The sequence below is a fragment of the Mycteria americana genome, chromosome 4 (assembly GCF_035582795.1).
Source record: "Mycteria americana isolate JAX WOST 10 ecotype Jacksonville Zoo and Gardens chromosome 4, USCA_MyAme_1.0, whole genome shotgun sequence".
NCBI classification, from domain to species: Eukaryota; Metazoa; Chordata; class Aves; order Ciconiiformes; family Ciconiidae; genus Mycteria; species Mycteria americana.
Genome location: NC_134368.1, coordinates 85,935,609 through 85,951,364, shown reverse-complemented (window position 1 = coordinate 85,951,364; position 15,756 = coordinate 85,935,609). Strand labels below are relative to the sequence as shown.

General features: G+C 40.5%; 1 protein-coding gene across 1 annotated transcript in view; it reads right to left on the bottom strand.

The window, feature by feature from the left end:
• The window catches only part of LOC142408754 (uncharacterized), a 55,799-nt gene extending 40,296 nt beyond the window's left edge, over positions 1–15,503 (bottom strand). Inside the window, exons 1-2 of the mRNA XM_075499313.1 lie at positions 15,236–15,503; positions 432–542 (exon numbers count right to left, since the gene is read on the bottom strand). Coding sequence (XP_075355428.1) covers positions 432–460 — 29 coding nt within the window. The 5' untranslated portion in view covers positions 461–542; positions 15,236–15,503. The remainder of the gene's footprint in view (positions 1–431; positions 543–15,235) is intronic.
• Between the last annotated feature and the right edge of the window lie 253 nt (positions 15,504–15,756).

The following is a 15,756-nucleotide window of genomic DNA, read 5'->3' as shown; positions in this document are numbered from 1 at the left end:
GTGCAGAAGATACAGTCTGTGTATTAAATGGTTTAAGAAAAAAATGACACAGACAGGAATAAATACCCTGAGATTTACGCAGCCAGCGCACATTCAGTGGCAGGAAACTTTGCCAGGTTGTTATATGCATTCATGAAATGGCCTCTAATGTCTGACTGGAAAGCACTGCAATATTCAGTGGGATGTACTGAAAGGCAGCCAACATGGCAAGCATCTTGGGTGCTTCTATGACTATAATCAGCTTTATCAAACTTTAACTAGTGATGTCAAAATATTTTTAACTTGTAGTCATGAAATGGGCAACAAACATAGAAGTTTGCTACTTCATACTAACATATGTTTGGTGTCAAGAGGTTAAGTACTCATCTGTTTCCAGACTGTGTTAAAAATTAAAAAAAAAAAAAACTAAACAAAAAAAAAAACCAACCAACCTTTTTTGCTGTCCATGCTTTTGAAGCATGTCAGCCTGCACACAAATTCTGGCTTTGCAGGACTTCTTATCTCTCTGATATTTCTCACGACATAATGGCTTCAGTCTAGACCTACAAGGTAAAACACAGTTTTAAGCATGTATAACAAAACTGAGCCTTCAATCAATGTGGATTTGTGGATGGGAGGAAAAAAAGCTTTGACACACAGATAACATTTTGCCTGAAAAGTTCAGACTGTTGCGACACAGACAGTAAAGGGCCTGCAATCTTTTTGCTTCTCTGAGACAAGCAGAAATAAAGACTAGATTTTTAACTCCACTTTCAAAAGACTGACTTCAGACCCAATAAAAACAATCACAATTTAAAGTATTCCATGAAGACAAACCTGAAATCAAGCACAAACTTCTTGCCCGACACTGATTAAAAGAAGGAGCCATACAACTCTTCTGATAGCCCACTACAGTCTTAGTGACATTCATTGACATCAACAGGTAGTTTTGTGAATGTGGCTTTTCAACCTTAGCATTGAGAAAACCAATAAATTAAATAAGCTAAATTTGCCAGTGATCCAACAGCACTTTTTTTTCTTAAAGCAACCAGAAAAGAAAAAAAAAAAAAAAACCAGCAAAACCCAAAACCCCAAACCCTCAACCATTTCACTACTGAGCTTTAATATATTAAATCATAGATATGAGTCAACAATATCATGCTGCTGGGAAAAAATGGAAAACCATTCTGGGAAAAACAAACAAGTATCATCTGTAAAACACATGGCGTAACGCTTGCATTTGGCTGGGCGGTGGGAAGCAGGCAGCTCAGCTGTGGGCACCATCATCCCAAGAGGATGTGGACAGAACAGAAAAAACCTGGAGAACAGGAACAAGGATGAGGAGGGGTCTGGGGCAGGCGGCTTATTAGAAAAGGCTGAAGGATTAGTGCTGCTTGTTCTGAGGAGCAGAGAAGCAGTCCTCTTTGTGGTGGTCTTCAGACGCGTGAAGAGTGGTTAGGAAGAAGGGAATGGTTTCCTCCACACCCCCAGCCCCTTGGACAGCATTAAGCTCACTGAAGAGCACGGAGTGCCAGAGACAAGACTGATACAAGCACCCCTGCTGTGACTTTTAGTATACCAGGAATTATAAGTTTGTGCAATACTATTTGGCTACGTCCTGAAAAATTCATCACGATCTTGCTAGCTGATGCATTCTTTGTACATATGTAAGTGTTTGCTCTGAAGTCGTCTTTCCCCATCGGCAAAGCAACAGAGTGCTCAGCATTTCCTTCTGGTGTCCACCTGGCCCTTCGTTTCAAGCTGCTTTGCTTTGATCTTCCTCCTTTCTGTTTACTGTTATTAGCTCATTAGTGGTTTGCCTGTCTTTTTCCTGAGCCTGCTCCTCTGGCTGTTGGGAAATGTCCTGGGTTCCCTTTTGCTGACTCAGAAACACGTTGCACTTCTCCACTAGGAGCAGCTAAAGAAACAGGAGTGATCCAGTAGTTTCCACGGACCGAGCAGGTTTCACAAAAGATGTGCTGCAAATTAAACAAGTAATTCAGTTAAAATAATTTATGACTGACAGAGCTACCACTGATAGATCACCTGCTCTGGAAAAACAGGGGAAAGATATTGCATATGACTGGAAAGTATCTAGAGCTTATTTAAATACAAAGCAGCAAAATGCAAAAATCAAGGCATCCAGGAACAAAGAGAGATGTGCACGTTTAGTGTCTGCCTGCTAGCTACCACAGCAGAGGCTAAATCTAGAGGGCACGTGACAAACAGATGAATGGCATTTTTGACAAGCACTAAGTTCATCATCCTGCATAGCACATTCAGGGTCTTAGTTCTTGGAGATCATAATGAATCCCTTTAGATGCAGTAAGTTTGTTCCTCTCATGGGATAAGGACCTAATAAAAAAATTAAGGTGGCAGATAATCCAGGAAAAATTACAAAACAAAGTGCTATTTATGCTCGGTGCCCTCCATCCAGTGTCTTCTGTGAAAGCATCGTGTCCTGCAAGACATTTCTACAGTTCCCGGGTACTTCAGTTATCTTCCCAACACCACAAGCCCGTTTCACAGGTGAAGGCTAAAAGGTAAAATTACAGAAGAGCTGCTACCATAAACAGAAACACCACAGATGTTTGAGTTAACTGGAAACAAGTCATTCGGAAAGATCCTGACACTCCTACTTCAGCTACCCAGCTGCAGATTTAGGGCATATTCACAGTACAATTAAACCATCCCAAACACCTACATATTCTTTCCCATTATGCAGTTAGCTATTGCAGGGACAATTAAGGGACATTCCCTTTTTCCTCAATCAACTGGTATTTCAACAGCACTTAAATGTATATGTACAATGTCATCTTTATTTATATTACAAATTTTTGCTGCAGTAAGAAGGCTTATTAAAACTCACATACAAAAATGCAAAAATTATTTCTCCCGTTTTCTTTTCAAGGTCAATTTTCATAGTGCACCCCTCGTCCACTCCTGGGAGACCAGCAGTTCCTTGCCACCCCAGACAACTAAAAAACAAAGTCCTCCATGTTACAAATCCACAAACTACTCTTATTGAAAAAATTGCTGTGTCTTCTGCCAAGGAAAGGTCTGTGTTGGACCTGATGGGAACAGGACTCAGAATTATGAAACCAGCGCCTAATGCAAGGAGATCATTCATACAACTAGTTACATCCCCCGTGGAAAATCAGGACACTGTATCTGTACCTCAGGACTATTAATACATACAATTATGAAATCGTTGTTAAAACTTTAACAATCAATTGGAGACTAATAATATAGCTTATAAGAATTAAAGGCAGATAGCAAATTCATTCCCTTTCTCCCTATAAGCCCTATTAATGATGAGATATATTAAAGCTGTGTTTTAATTTTAAGGCTCTGAACATTTGCAAAGTTTTGAAGAATAATAAGTACTGAGAATTTAAAGTATTGCCTGCTCCACACCACCTTACATAGGCTGCAGTTCAACCGACCGGCTGAGGCTGTCCATGCAAGCCGAATGCCATCAGTGAGTACGTGCAGGAGCCAGCAGGTACCATCCACCTCCTGCTTAATAACGCAAAAAGTCACCTAGAGGAAACACTCGCTCAGGACCAGGTACATCCCAGCTGATCCGCGTCTGAAATCAACTCTGCCAAGCTATTTCTTGAGGGGTTTGGTTTTTGTTTTTTTTTAACCTGGGGCTGAATGGGCAAACCAAGCAAACATGCTTCACCAAGCAACAGCAACCTGCTGATGGAGAACAGCGGTGTAGGAGAGAGCAAAGGAAAGCTTCTTCAGCAGCAGGTCGCACTGCCTCACCCACCAGTGGAAAAGACCTGGAGGGGCAGCCTGATCTGAACTGGTTCAGCTATGCCATTTACACTGCCAGCACTCGGAAGCTACAGGTCAACTAATACCTTTGTTTCACACTCACTGGTCTTCTAAAGATCAGTAACAATGCAAAAAACCACCCACCTTTCTGTTGTAAGCTAAAGGAATTGCTGCCACTCGATCAAGCTTTTCTCTGACTATACTGAGAGTTTTTGCCCAGTGTAAATTAAGTTCCTCAATATGAATTCCTTGAGAAAGAGACTTTGTCTGCCTCTCTCCAAACCCAATATGCAAGTTTTTTCAGGAATTATTCTCCAAACAGCTATTGGTAGCAACTGAAAGGATTTTCTTCTTGCGTGAAAGCACAGCAGTGCTATTTTCAAAGAACTATTTATGTAATTTATTTTTTAAAGTAACAGTTTTGCATTTAAATATTACTCTACAAAGTTAAAAAATGTTTCCAAGCACCATCACTCACTTGAGGCAGCACGATTCCCACTTCAAATTTTGGGAAAACAGAAAAAGGGCGTGGGTAAGGAGAGAAAAAGAAAAATCTTTTCCAGAATTATGTGTTGTTGAATCAAAAAATGGAAACATTTTTCAAACAAATTTTCTATGTGCAAGTATCCCCGTTTCCCAGCAACTCAGTTAGTGACATAATGTTAACTTTGTGGGAAAGTAGCTGTACACTATGCTCTCTGGACAAGAAGCTAAGAGCTTTCTTGGAGTCTATTCATAACCCTGCATTTGCATTTGATAAACTGCTTCATTGTTATATCCCTTCCCCTTTAACGTGATGATTAATTATTCCTGTATTACACAAAAAAATATTTGTTTTAAAATGCTAATCTTCCAGCGTTTTCTGTGTCATTAGACAAGAGGTTCAGTGAAAGTTTTCCTAAACTTCCAGAAAGTTGTTTAGCTATTTTCCTCAAATAAAAAAAAAAACATTTTACATAGGCTAAGTTTCTTCTACATTTGTTATAAGACTGGCACTGATTTTAATAGCATGATTTTAATAGCTTTTAAACAGAATAAAGTATTTCATTATCTAGACCACTATTTAAAGCTAAAACAAAGTGAGTTATAATATTGTTGTATCCCATAAGAACAGATAAAATTTTTCCTCCGTGTGTTTTCAATTTCTATACCAAATATTCATCAATTCCCAAACTGCATTCACAATTTCTTGAAGGAAGGCACAGGATCCAAGTTTCTCCTAATTTATGCAGTCATAATTTTCTTTTAATATAATGGAGTTATTCATACCAGAGTGAGCAGGACCACACTCTGAGCGAGCTGGATCTTAAAAATAAGTATTCCAGGCAAGCTAACATCAAGGTGAGTGTTTCTTCATAACTTTCTAATAGAAATTCATCCAGTCAAATCCTCTGTCACAGCTTCATCAGCCTTTTTGGGACAGCAGGGAAAGACTCCTCCAGGACATTTAGAGCTACCCAGGCAAGCGAGGTGGGCAATCAAGTGAAGATCTGGTTTCTGGGTGTTTGCAAAGGTTTTATGATTGCAAAGCACAAAAGGGGGTGGTTACGTGCTCACCACTTCTGGTGAGGAACACAACGCAGCCCAGCCCTGTGTGATGCTGGGGTATTTAATAAAGTGCCACCTCCCGTCCCCTCCTCGCAGACCCGTCCGGGCCCGGTGCCAGCAAGCCCTCGGGTACTGTCACATACAGCAATGAGCAGCTTGGGAAACACCCAGCTCGCGCACGCTCCTGCTCCTCTGCGTCCTTTGCTACTTAAAATTCAGGTTTTCCCCAAGTAGTCTGTAAAATTTTTCTCCACTTAACCTTAAATTGCCTTTCTCCCCTGCTCACAACTTGAGCTGAAATGAAAAAAAATAAGCTTGGCTTGTCTTGGTGCATCAAGAAATAAAACCAGCTTTGAAACAACTGCAAAACAGCAAAAGTAGGTTTCAGTGGGACTTCTAATGTGCTGTGAATTATACTCATGCCTAATTAAATTACCTTGCTGAATCAGGTCCTAAATTAAAGTAAGAGATACTCTTCGATGTTTATTTGGCTCGGATAATTAAAGAAAGTAACAAAATGAGGTTTTAGAGCTAACGTAAATTAAGGTTTTCGTAAATAAATATTTCTGCATTCAAGTACCTGGCATAGTTATTTGGTATACAGCAAATGTAGGAATAGGTGAACAAAATTCTTCAGTTGCTATTCCCTGCTACAGAAACCAAACGGGAAATTCTTAAGAACTGACTTTACCTCATCCTGAGCCATTCAGAAATATTTTCTTTCAAGCCACTAAATGGCCTTTTGTGTCTCCTTTGTACCCCCTGGTTCTGGGTTCCATTTGCAGCCAACAAGTGGGAGCATGAGCTATTTACTTATTTACTTTAAGCTTGGAAAAATGGGAGAGATTTTGAAAAGGCTGGTTTCTTCTTGAGAAGGGGATGAAATTTCATACTGGCTCTTATTGAAACCAGTTCACATATCCCAGGCCTTTCCTCTCCCTACCCCCAATCTCTCCCCCACCCCCATAATTTGCACATTTATGCATCAAATCCGATATAATAAATCAGCCTCCCCAAAGACCTAGAACCTGTTTCTACTCCATCACACGAGGGCAACTCCACCCAAGGCTGTGGAATGGCATTAGGGTAGCAGAGAGTGGAATATGCTTTGCAGTATCGAGTCGAATTAAACTGGAATTGAAAATAAAGACCCCTGAACAGAGTTTCTTTTTGCAGCACTAATAAAATCTGTATTTTTGGCAGCAGCGGCCAAAAGCTGGCTGACTCACTGAAAACAGAAACCCTTCCTCTGGCTGGTGTCACCCCTTTTCTTCCCGGGGCTGCCAAGAACCACAGGTTGCTGCTGGAGGGGAACACCCATCGTGGCCGGGCAGCCCCGCTCCTCCCTCCTGCCCTGGAGCTGCCCCTGCCACCCCTGGTCCTCCTCGCCCTCCTCAGCCAGCACGGCTCTTGCCATCAGGTGGGCACCGCAGGCAGACGCGGCTCCCGCCTGCTGCTTCAGGCTCTCTGGCTGGTAAACGCAGCGCCCGAGTGCTGTACGTTTAGCTAAAGTGAGTTTTCTAGAGCACCGAGCGCTTAGAGATCCTATCCCACACCCAAAACTGGCTGGGATTAATAAGCCAAGGGTCCAGTCTCACTTGACCATGCAGCCACTTTGGCTTGCAGAAAGCTCTGGCTCAGCCTCTCCACAGCGGTGCCTGGGGGGAAACGCCGTTCCTGCCTCCACTTGAACTAACCTCTGGCTGAAAAACATCAAGGAGAAAGACTCCCCTGCTCCCATTTTATTTGCCTTTTACTCTCAAGAGCATAATGAAGCATGCTTGCTTTCTGCCTCTCTCAGTTTAGGGCCCCACCAGAACGATTATTAGCTCCGGGATACTAATTCATCTGCCTGTGTCCTCAGCTGATGGAACAAATGTATTTGCACAGAAATTACTGAATGGGGAAAAAAATACCAGTAAAATTTTGCAGTTTTCAAGGTTTTTGTTTTGATGTATAGTTTAAGTCTCCAATAAACCTTTCTGTAAGTTTAGATCAACCTGAAAATGTGATAAGCTAAGCTCTGCTTTGCTGGAATAACCAGTCGATGGACCACACTCATTTTTACTGGAGGCGGCTTTGGCTCAGTCAGTTCTGTAGCTTTCCTATACCGGATTCTTTTTAATGTTTCTTTGTTGTCACCTGTATTTACCATCCACTATACATTGTATTTCTGCAATCCATCTTTTTCCAATGGCACCTTGTACATTATTTCTAGTAGGATACCAGTGAGGAACCCCATAAAGACTGGCTTTATACAGCAGCTTCTGGTCTCCCACAGGACACAAAGAGGAACCATAAACCATTCAAAGGAAATCTTGCAACTCTGCAGCAGCAAGTCCTGAAAGGGAAAAGTACCTGATGATTTCAGTGGCTTCTCTAAGTTTCCTGCAACATGGCATCAGCCATCAGACAACCTCATCAGTCCCCCCCGATGAACCATTACTCACGGTACTATACTCTTACGGTCTTTCTACAAGCATCGGAGGCAATGTCAGTAAATAAACCACAGAAGGCAAGAAATACAGGATTCTTTCAAATTAGTATACCTTCAAGATCAAGGAGAAGAAACATTGCCACAGAGGGATCGTTGTGTGTTGTACCTTATCCTTACAAAAATTTTATTGGAAAAAACACAGAAGTTCAAGAGAAAGTTAAAAGCAAAAAAGTGGACTCAAGGACTGTTTCATCTGGATTGCTATTTCTGGTATTCTGCTGTCATGTCTCTCATTAGTATCTGGAAACTTTCTAAAATTATTAAAGTGACCTAACGCCTTCTGCTAAACTCTCTTCAGCCTGCACACAACTCTGAAGGGCCGTACCTGCCTTGTTTCTTCCTGTCCCAAGGAAAACTTACTAAATACTTGGCCTTTCAATCACACTGAGATCCTTGCATCTTGGACAGACTCACAGGATTATTTTGCTCAGCTGATACACTAATTTTTCTTCTTTTCCCATCTGTCGACAAAGATGCTCCCCTTTTTTCCCTAAGCAAGGAATGCCTATTACCTTCCACATTTAAATCACAGGTTCCTAAAAGGCAGTTCACGCTGTCAGCGTGAACAATGCCTGGCAAATGGCATTCTCAGTTTCTGTAAAGACTCTTCACTGTTGCTATAATACAAATGCATTCTTCTAAAGCAGAAGCAGGCGACACCGAGAAATTAATTCTCAGCACTCTCTCTGCCCTAAGCAGGCCCGCCGGTCCCAAAGACGACCTACATGGTGCCCTCCTGAGCTCCGGCGAGGCACGTATGGACCTGCCTGCGGCTCACTGCCAACTGGAGAGCAATGCCTGTATGCAGAATAGAAAGCCCAGAGGTGTAGGGAGCTTGCACACCAAGCAAGAGGGCAGCTGGTAGGTGAGCTCGTGGTGTAACACTCACTGGCTTCTGTTCCACTGCTTTTAGTCTCAGGTGTCCAAAGCCTTTTCCTGGATTAGCCCTTAGTCTCCCAAACTGGCAAGTGAATCCACTCAGGAGTAAATCCACTCAGCTGAGCAGTCTATTTTCAACTCCAGGATTAAAAAAAAAAAAAAAAAGTACAGGTGACATAACCAGGTTGATAATCATCTTTCTAAATGACAAATGTCCTTTCTTTTCCTTGAAGGAAACACAACTACTCTGTTACACACAGAAAAAGTGCACGATCTGTTATATTAATAGATTTAACCCCCAGCCCTCTGAACCTGTCTCTTTTGGACTCTTCCTTACTAACTGATATTGCACATTTAAGAAAAAGCACACCAACCTCCTGTCAGAAGTATGCTTTTGTTGCAAATAACGTTGAAGACTTCTGTAAACAAACCACTGCAAAGGACCACCCATGGGACCGATCAGCCGCTACTTTTTTACCGAATATTTTATCAGTGTGTCCGTTCAGATCCCTCCCAATTGCACCAGCTATTGCCATCTGCATTTTAGACAACTGCATGCTGACAAGCGAGCGCAGGACATGGACTTAACTGAGACCACAGAACATTTATCTTAACACTAGACTGGCAGATCATGGTGCTTATTTAAAGCGGCATAACAGTTTACACTTGAAAAAAATCAACTGCATATAAAATTTTCTTTTTTCTGCCTCAGAAGTAACAGGTTCCGTCTCCTCATAGAGGTAGCCTTTTCATTAATATTTTGGAGAAATTTTCAGTTATTTTTAATGCACAAATATACAGAAAAATATTTATCATCTTTGTTGTTTTAACCCTGTCACAATGACAGGCATGGGGAAATAAATACAGAAATAATGAGGACTACTGTACGTATCGGTGACTTGGGGCAAGCTGATCATGACTTATTTAAACCAGGGGCCTCTGATAATCACTGTGTTTGTACGATCCAGTGCTTTTGATTTCTCATCAGCAAATAAAAAGGTTAAATCAAACACTCAAACCCATACAATTAAAACAAAACAAAGTGCTCTCCTTCCACCCCTCAGTTCAGCAACATCATTTCTCTAACAGTAGTGCTAATATTCTATTGCAAATGTCTCAGTATTTGGATGCAAGGTGGAGACTGTATTCACTGAATAGTAGAAAAGAGCTTACCCAGCATTTGCGGTTCAGGACTGGTCCGTGTGGTACTTTCTTCAGTGCTACCATGTGTGCAATATACTGGAGGGTTAATTAATTCACATCAACTCCTACTTCCCTTGGAAAATTATTACGCTGGCTAATAAGCCTTACTGTTAGGAGGTGGTATGAACTTATAAATGGCATTATTTTAAAATGTCTGATTAGCTTATGCAGCTGTTTGGACACTTTTATATTTGCTACCTGCTTTAGGCATGTGAATTATACCTTAAATCAGATAGGAGAAACTGGCGTGATCAATATAGATGCTTTTGTCCCACCCCTACTGGAGAAAACATATTCTGGTTTAAGAAAATATGCTGCCTGAGGTCAGGGTCAGAGAAATGTATCCAGGAATCTTTACCTGAGTCTAAGAGTACTAAACTGGACTATTCACTATGAGACGTTGTGAGTTATACAAATTAACATGGGTCACAAATCTGCCAAAACCTTAATAAACTCCATTTATATGCATTATAAAATCCTTCCAGAGTCTTGTGGAAAAAATTACTTTTCCTGCAAAAAAACGTATCTGTAAAATACAAACTTTTTGTGAATCGTATTTGCCAGCTAGATTAAAGCCCACCAATGATATTACTCTAACCACAGAAGTTATGCTCTTGAAGATCGATCTCATAACAAAACTCAAATCAGAAAAATAAATCACATCTAAAGAAAAAAGAAAAGTTGTAGATTTTGCTTTGAAGCTTTTTTGCTTTGAAATGTACAATAAGATGCATGTTTGTCATCCCATCACTAATGAAAAAACTAATTTCACTGATTTGGTGATGGGTTGCGTGCTGTATGTTCAGAACACCACAAAACTCTGATTTGCTGCTTTTTCTCAAGAACACGCATCTTTAGTGATGGTCTGACTAGAAGAACTTTTAGTAAACACTCTTTTGCAGCAAGTCAGCACGTCTCTTTCAGATGACCACTGCTGTTTCCATTTGCACCATGTAAATATTGCTTGTGATTAGGGACCCAAAACTGGAGAGAACCTCTTAGTCTTCTGCTGTCATAGGTAGACACTTCACAAATTCCTTTTCACAAATTTTTATCTCCAAAAACACACCCAAAATGAAACAACACACACAAAAACAGGAGCATGGAGTCTTGCTCCGGTAACACCTGTCTGAACATTTGTTGGACAGAAACCTTCTCATTTTTGCTCAAGGGCTAATACTGATGACCTATTCTTTGCCTTTTACATGGTTGGTTTTCCCCTCTTCCTTCTAATAAATACCAGTTTCTGCAGTCATACTGCTTTTCTGTCCTTTTTTGAGATGTTATATGTATCATCTACTGTTCATCCTGGTTTGGAAGTTTTTCCTTCCATTCTCCTGATTTTCCATGTTCATTTCTCTAAATATGCTCCAGTGTGAATGCACCTTTCTCGCAGGTCAATGAGAAAAACGGCACATAGTCATCCAGAAAAATGTTCCCCAAAGGTTCCCTTGTTGTGTGCAAGAGCATTAAGAATAAGTTATCTCTACTGGAAGCTTTTCAACATAATACACCCTAGTATCACTCTTGCTTGTATTTTGGGGAGTTTGGGGGTTTTTTTGGTTTTTTAATAGCTACATAACTCTCTAGATCACCATTATATTGGTCAATCACACACATGCAGAAAAAAAGACAAATAATCTATTTCTCCAGCGTTATAGCACATGCAGTATAGGGGAGGGTTAATTAACTCATATCTTCCCGTTTCCCTCAGAAAATTATTATGCTGGCTAATAAACCTTACAGTCATGAGGCTTTTATGAACTTACAAACCCTGCAGCATTTTAAAGTGTATGTGTGGTTTGCTCAGCTGTTTGAACACCTCCCACCTTAGTCACCCTTTCTCCCCATGAACTCACACCTCAGAATAGCTTTGCATCAATGAAAAATAACTGTGTGATTGAAAGTGTATGAGATTCACACACATGTATTCCTTCCATGACTAATTAAGGGGTTTGGGGATTTTTTTCCTTTTCTACTGAATGGAGCTACGTTGCCAGAGACTGAGAGCTGGGGAGTTTGGTGTTTAATGTGCTCTGGATTTATTATTGTCTGATCTTCAGGTGAACCACTTAAACCCCTAGTGATTTAATTTTACCAACTGTAAAACAGAAGTAACAATCATCACCTACTTTAAGGTGTCTTCAGACATTCCAGTGAAAATGCCATCTAAAGGCATGCCGACAATATTCACTGAATCTGTTGTACAGCGCAATTAAGTTCTTTCTTCTGACTTTCCACAGAAGTTCTTGCCATTAGGAAAGTCGAGAATGCAGAGCACGTGTCTCAACACAAACATGGAGGTGTTACATGACCAACCTCGGTGCTACACTGCCCAGAGAAGCTTGGCGTATTTGTCACTCTTGTCCAGGAAATCTGTTTTGGAATACCAATTTTTATATAAGACATTAACGGTTGAACAAGAAGCAAAGGATTTTTTCCTATCAGCTATGAAGAATCCACTCAGTGCTAAAGGGTAAATAAAATAAATTAGTGCAGGAAATAGGGTGCCTAGTTTGTTTTTCTCTCAACACCAGATCTCTGTTACACAACACAAAATATTCTTAAAAGAGCCTCTTTGAGGAACATCCTACCATCTAACTGCTAAATGGTTTCTAAATTAACATCCATGAAGCATTTTGCTCATAGATGACTGACTCAACACGCTGACAACCATACCTTATAACCGTACCCACTAAAAAGACTTAAAAGATAAATAAACGGCATCAAATATTTCCCAAAACATTGCAAATAAACAGTGCACCAATTTCAGTAGGAACTTTGCAGAATAATAAAAAAAAGAAGAAGCCTGAATAAGTATTTCTAAATAAAAAGGAACTAATCCACATAACAGCTTGCGTCATTTATCCTTCTCCACCTGAAAATACCTGAGAAAACTGATCGAGATCATGGTGCCATAAGAACAGGTGAGAGCTGTAAGGCGTCATCCTGTGATTTTGCAGAATGGAATTTCTCCCTTGAGCTGATGGTGTGATTCCCCTTGGACACATAATCAATAGGTATAAATTTCCTGGAAAATACATTTTTATTTCATGAATCATTTCCTTAACCAGTGTGAATGCGATACCTGGCACTACGCATTTTTGAAATGCGGGACTGGTTTTAGTACTACAAATAGCTGAGAAAAGCGCATCTAAAACGATGCAAAGCAGAAACAACATGAAATTCATTCTCGCTGATACATGGTATTCCTGAATGCTAGAAAACACACCAATTACCAGCCCATTTGGAGACTTAAGCTTGAAAACATCTGGAATGCCAACTGAACAAGTCCAGCTGCATCACTTATCTAGTATTTCATGCAGAGAAATACACTGCACTATGTCTTTTCCCCGGCATTTACTCCAGGCAAAAATTTTTTTCTTCTTTATTTTTCAAATCAGGATTAAAAAACCAACCAACCAACCTAAGTACCACCCCCGCAGCAGATACTCACCATTATTACTTCTTTTGACAATGAAAGTAATAATGAGAAATGCCATTAAAAGAATCTTTAAGCGGCTCTCAAAATCAGGTAATGTTATACGCCAGTCTGTGGCAGACCCCACAGATTGACATTAGGAGTGTCTCTCTAACATACCCAAGCTTTTCACCTTTGGGAGATGGCTACAATATGGACATTTCTATGGTGGTGTTTCAGAAAATACAGAAGCAGTGGGTTGTCAAGGCAGAACATGAGCAGTCATCACAAGGGGCAGTACCGGGCTGATTAGCAACGGAGAGGAAAGCTGATGCCAGAAACATTCTGTACTGCCGCTAAAACTGGCAGGAAAAGGAAAAAAAAAAATCAAACTGCTTTCCTTGATTTTAATAAATGAAATAATCATAGTATTTTGGAGTATTTTCTTCTTTCTGGAAGGAATTAAAAGACATGGTTGAAGAAAAAAAAAACAGAGGAAAGGAATAAAATCTGCCCTTTTTGAATTGGGAGATGTGCTTTCTTTGTGGCCCATGACCTCAAAAAAGGAGAGAAAAATGGAATTTCTACCAATAAAATGATTTTGTTCTTCAACATGCCATGCTTTGACAAAACATTTTAAGCAATTCTAAGTCATTACAAACCACAGTCACAGGAAGGAAGCAAAGCTCCGTTCATGCTTTCCACATCTATATTCCAGTGCATACAAAAATCATATAGCACTCCTCAATATATTTTCTGAATACTTGGCAACAATGCATTAAATCTAACCATGGTTGTATGTTGGCACTTTCTTCCTGTACTCAGAGGTGGAAGACTTATGAAGTGGCGTCTTTCATCTTTTGAAGTTTGTAGGAGACTTATTTTTTTCTTTTAAGTACACATATTACAAGGTTTGGAGAGGGTAAAGTCAACAAACTGTGCCCAGCAGCTGGAATACAGAGCAGAGAAACCAGTTCCTGTTGGGGTTGAGCCTACAGCTTCAGATTAGTCACCAGGAAAGCTCAGTCCTCAGACAGAGGCGCTTTGTTCTCATCACAGAAAATCCCATCGCACCCTAAGAAGCTAACACTTTGAGAGGCCTCATCACAGAGGTTTTAAAGTTTTGTTTATGGCTTTTTTTAAGGCTGGGAAAGTCACAATGACCTGAAGTGCTGTGTGCTAGCGTTCTTCTCTCTGTGTTGAACTGTACTGTCTCTCAATGCTCAGAAGTGGTCCAGGCAGCCATTATTTACAGAAGCGTATGACACAACTTTACGTACAATGCACATCAGACAAGAGTTTGTGTTAATAAAGATCCCTAGAAGAGCCATTTATATGCATATAAAATACAGTAACTCCCCACACTACACATTGTCCTGAACTTTTTACTGATCTATGTCTAAAATCAGTTTCTTCCTGTGATAGAAATATATCAAAGTAGAAGTTAACAAGACTTCAAAACTTAGTTGACTCTAGTGAGTAGAAAGAAACAGATAGCAGATTGCTTGCTGTGTCACAAGGCCCTGTTTGCAGATGTTAATCTAAGAAAGAGACCAAGTTTCCACCACGCAGGCAACACCACCACTGGGCTATACAGTCAGGTTTTCACCAGGCTGCTGAGAGTTCGTTAACAAAACAAGCGTTGTAACAGGAAAGGAAGACAGTGGCAACACCTCTGGTGCAGCCTGTTACTGCAGGTACCTACCCCAAAACAGAGAGAAACTGCAATCAGGCTTCCACAGCCAAGAGAAGTAGCCTTCAGGGCATCACCTCAGTCTTCTACTGTATCCTCAGGATGTCTTGCTGCTCTTGTGCCTCTTTATCTACATTTCTTTGGCCTGGTGAAGAGCAAGCCAGCACAAAACAGAAGGGTCTCCCTCAAGGAAGGAAGGGTCTTTATTTATACCCCACAAAACTCATACCTTTGAGAGAATGGACACTAGAGTCAAAGTTCACATTCCTACTCAAGCAGATCAGTGTTGGGTGACAAGCTGGTATTGCTGCCCCAAGCTCTGCAGCTGGTCTCTCCCCTTTCTGCTTTAAGCTGCTGTATTTTGCATTAACTGATTTTCCGCTAGTGTAAGAGCTTATCACGTCAGCTTAACAACAGTACAGTGGGTGAAAATTATCGCTTTCACTGGAAGAAAAAAAGACATTCAAGTTAATTAAGGACACAGAACAGGAAATTTGTATCAGACTATTTGGAAACAGCCACCATGAGAAACAGTTTAATTTACTGCTCTCAAATGTGAGTAAAACTGGAGGCTCTGACTTGAAAAAAAAAAGTATACGTATTCTTCATGCTACACAAGCATGGCTGAATTTGCTTTATCTGACACTTAGAGAAACACAAAGATGACGACGTTCTCTTCTCCACACAGAAAGACATCACCCTCATGCCAGTCTGACTCTGTGTCCTCAGCCCTGTAGATCTCTAATCCAT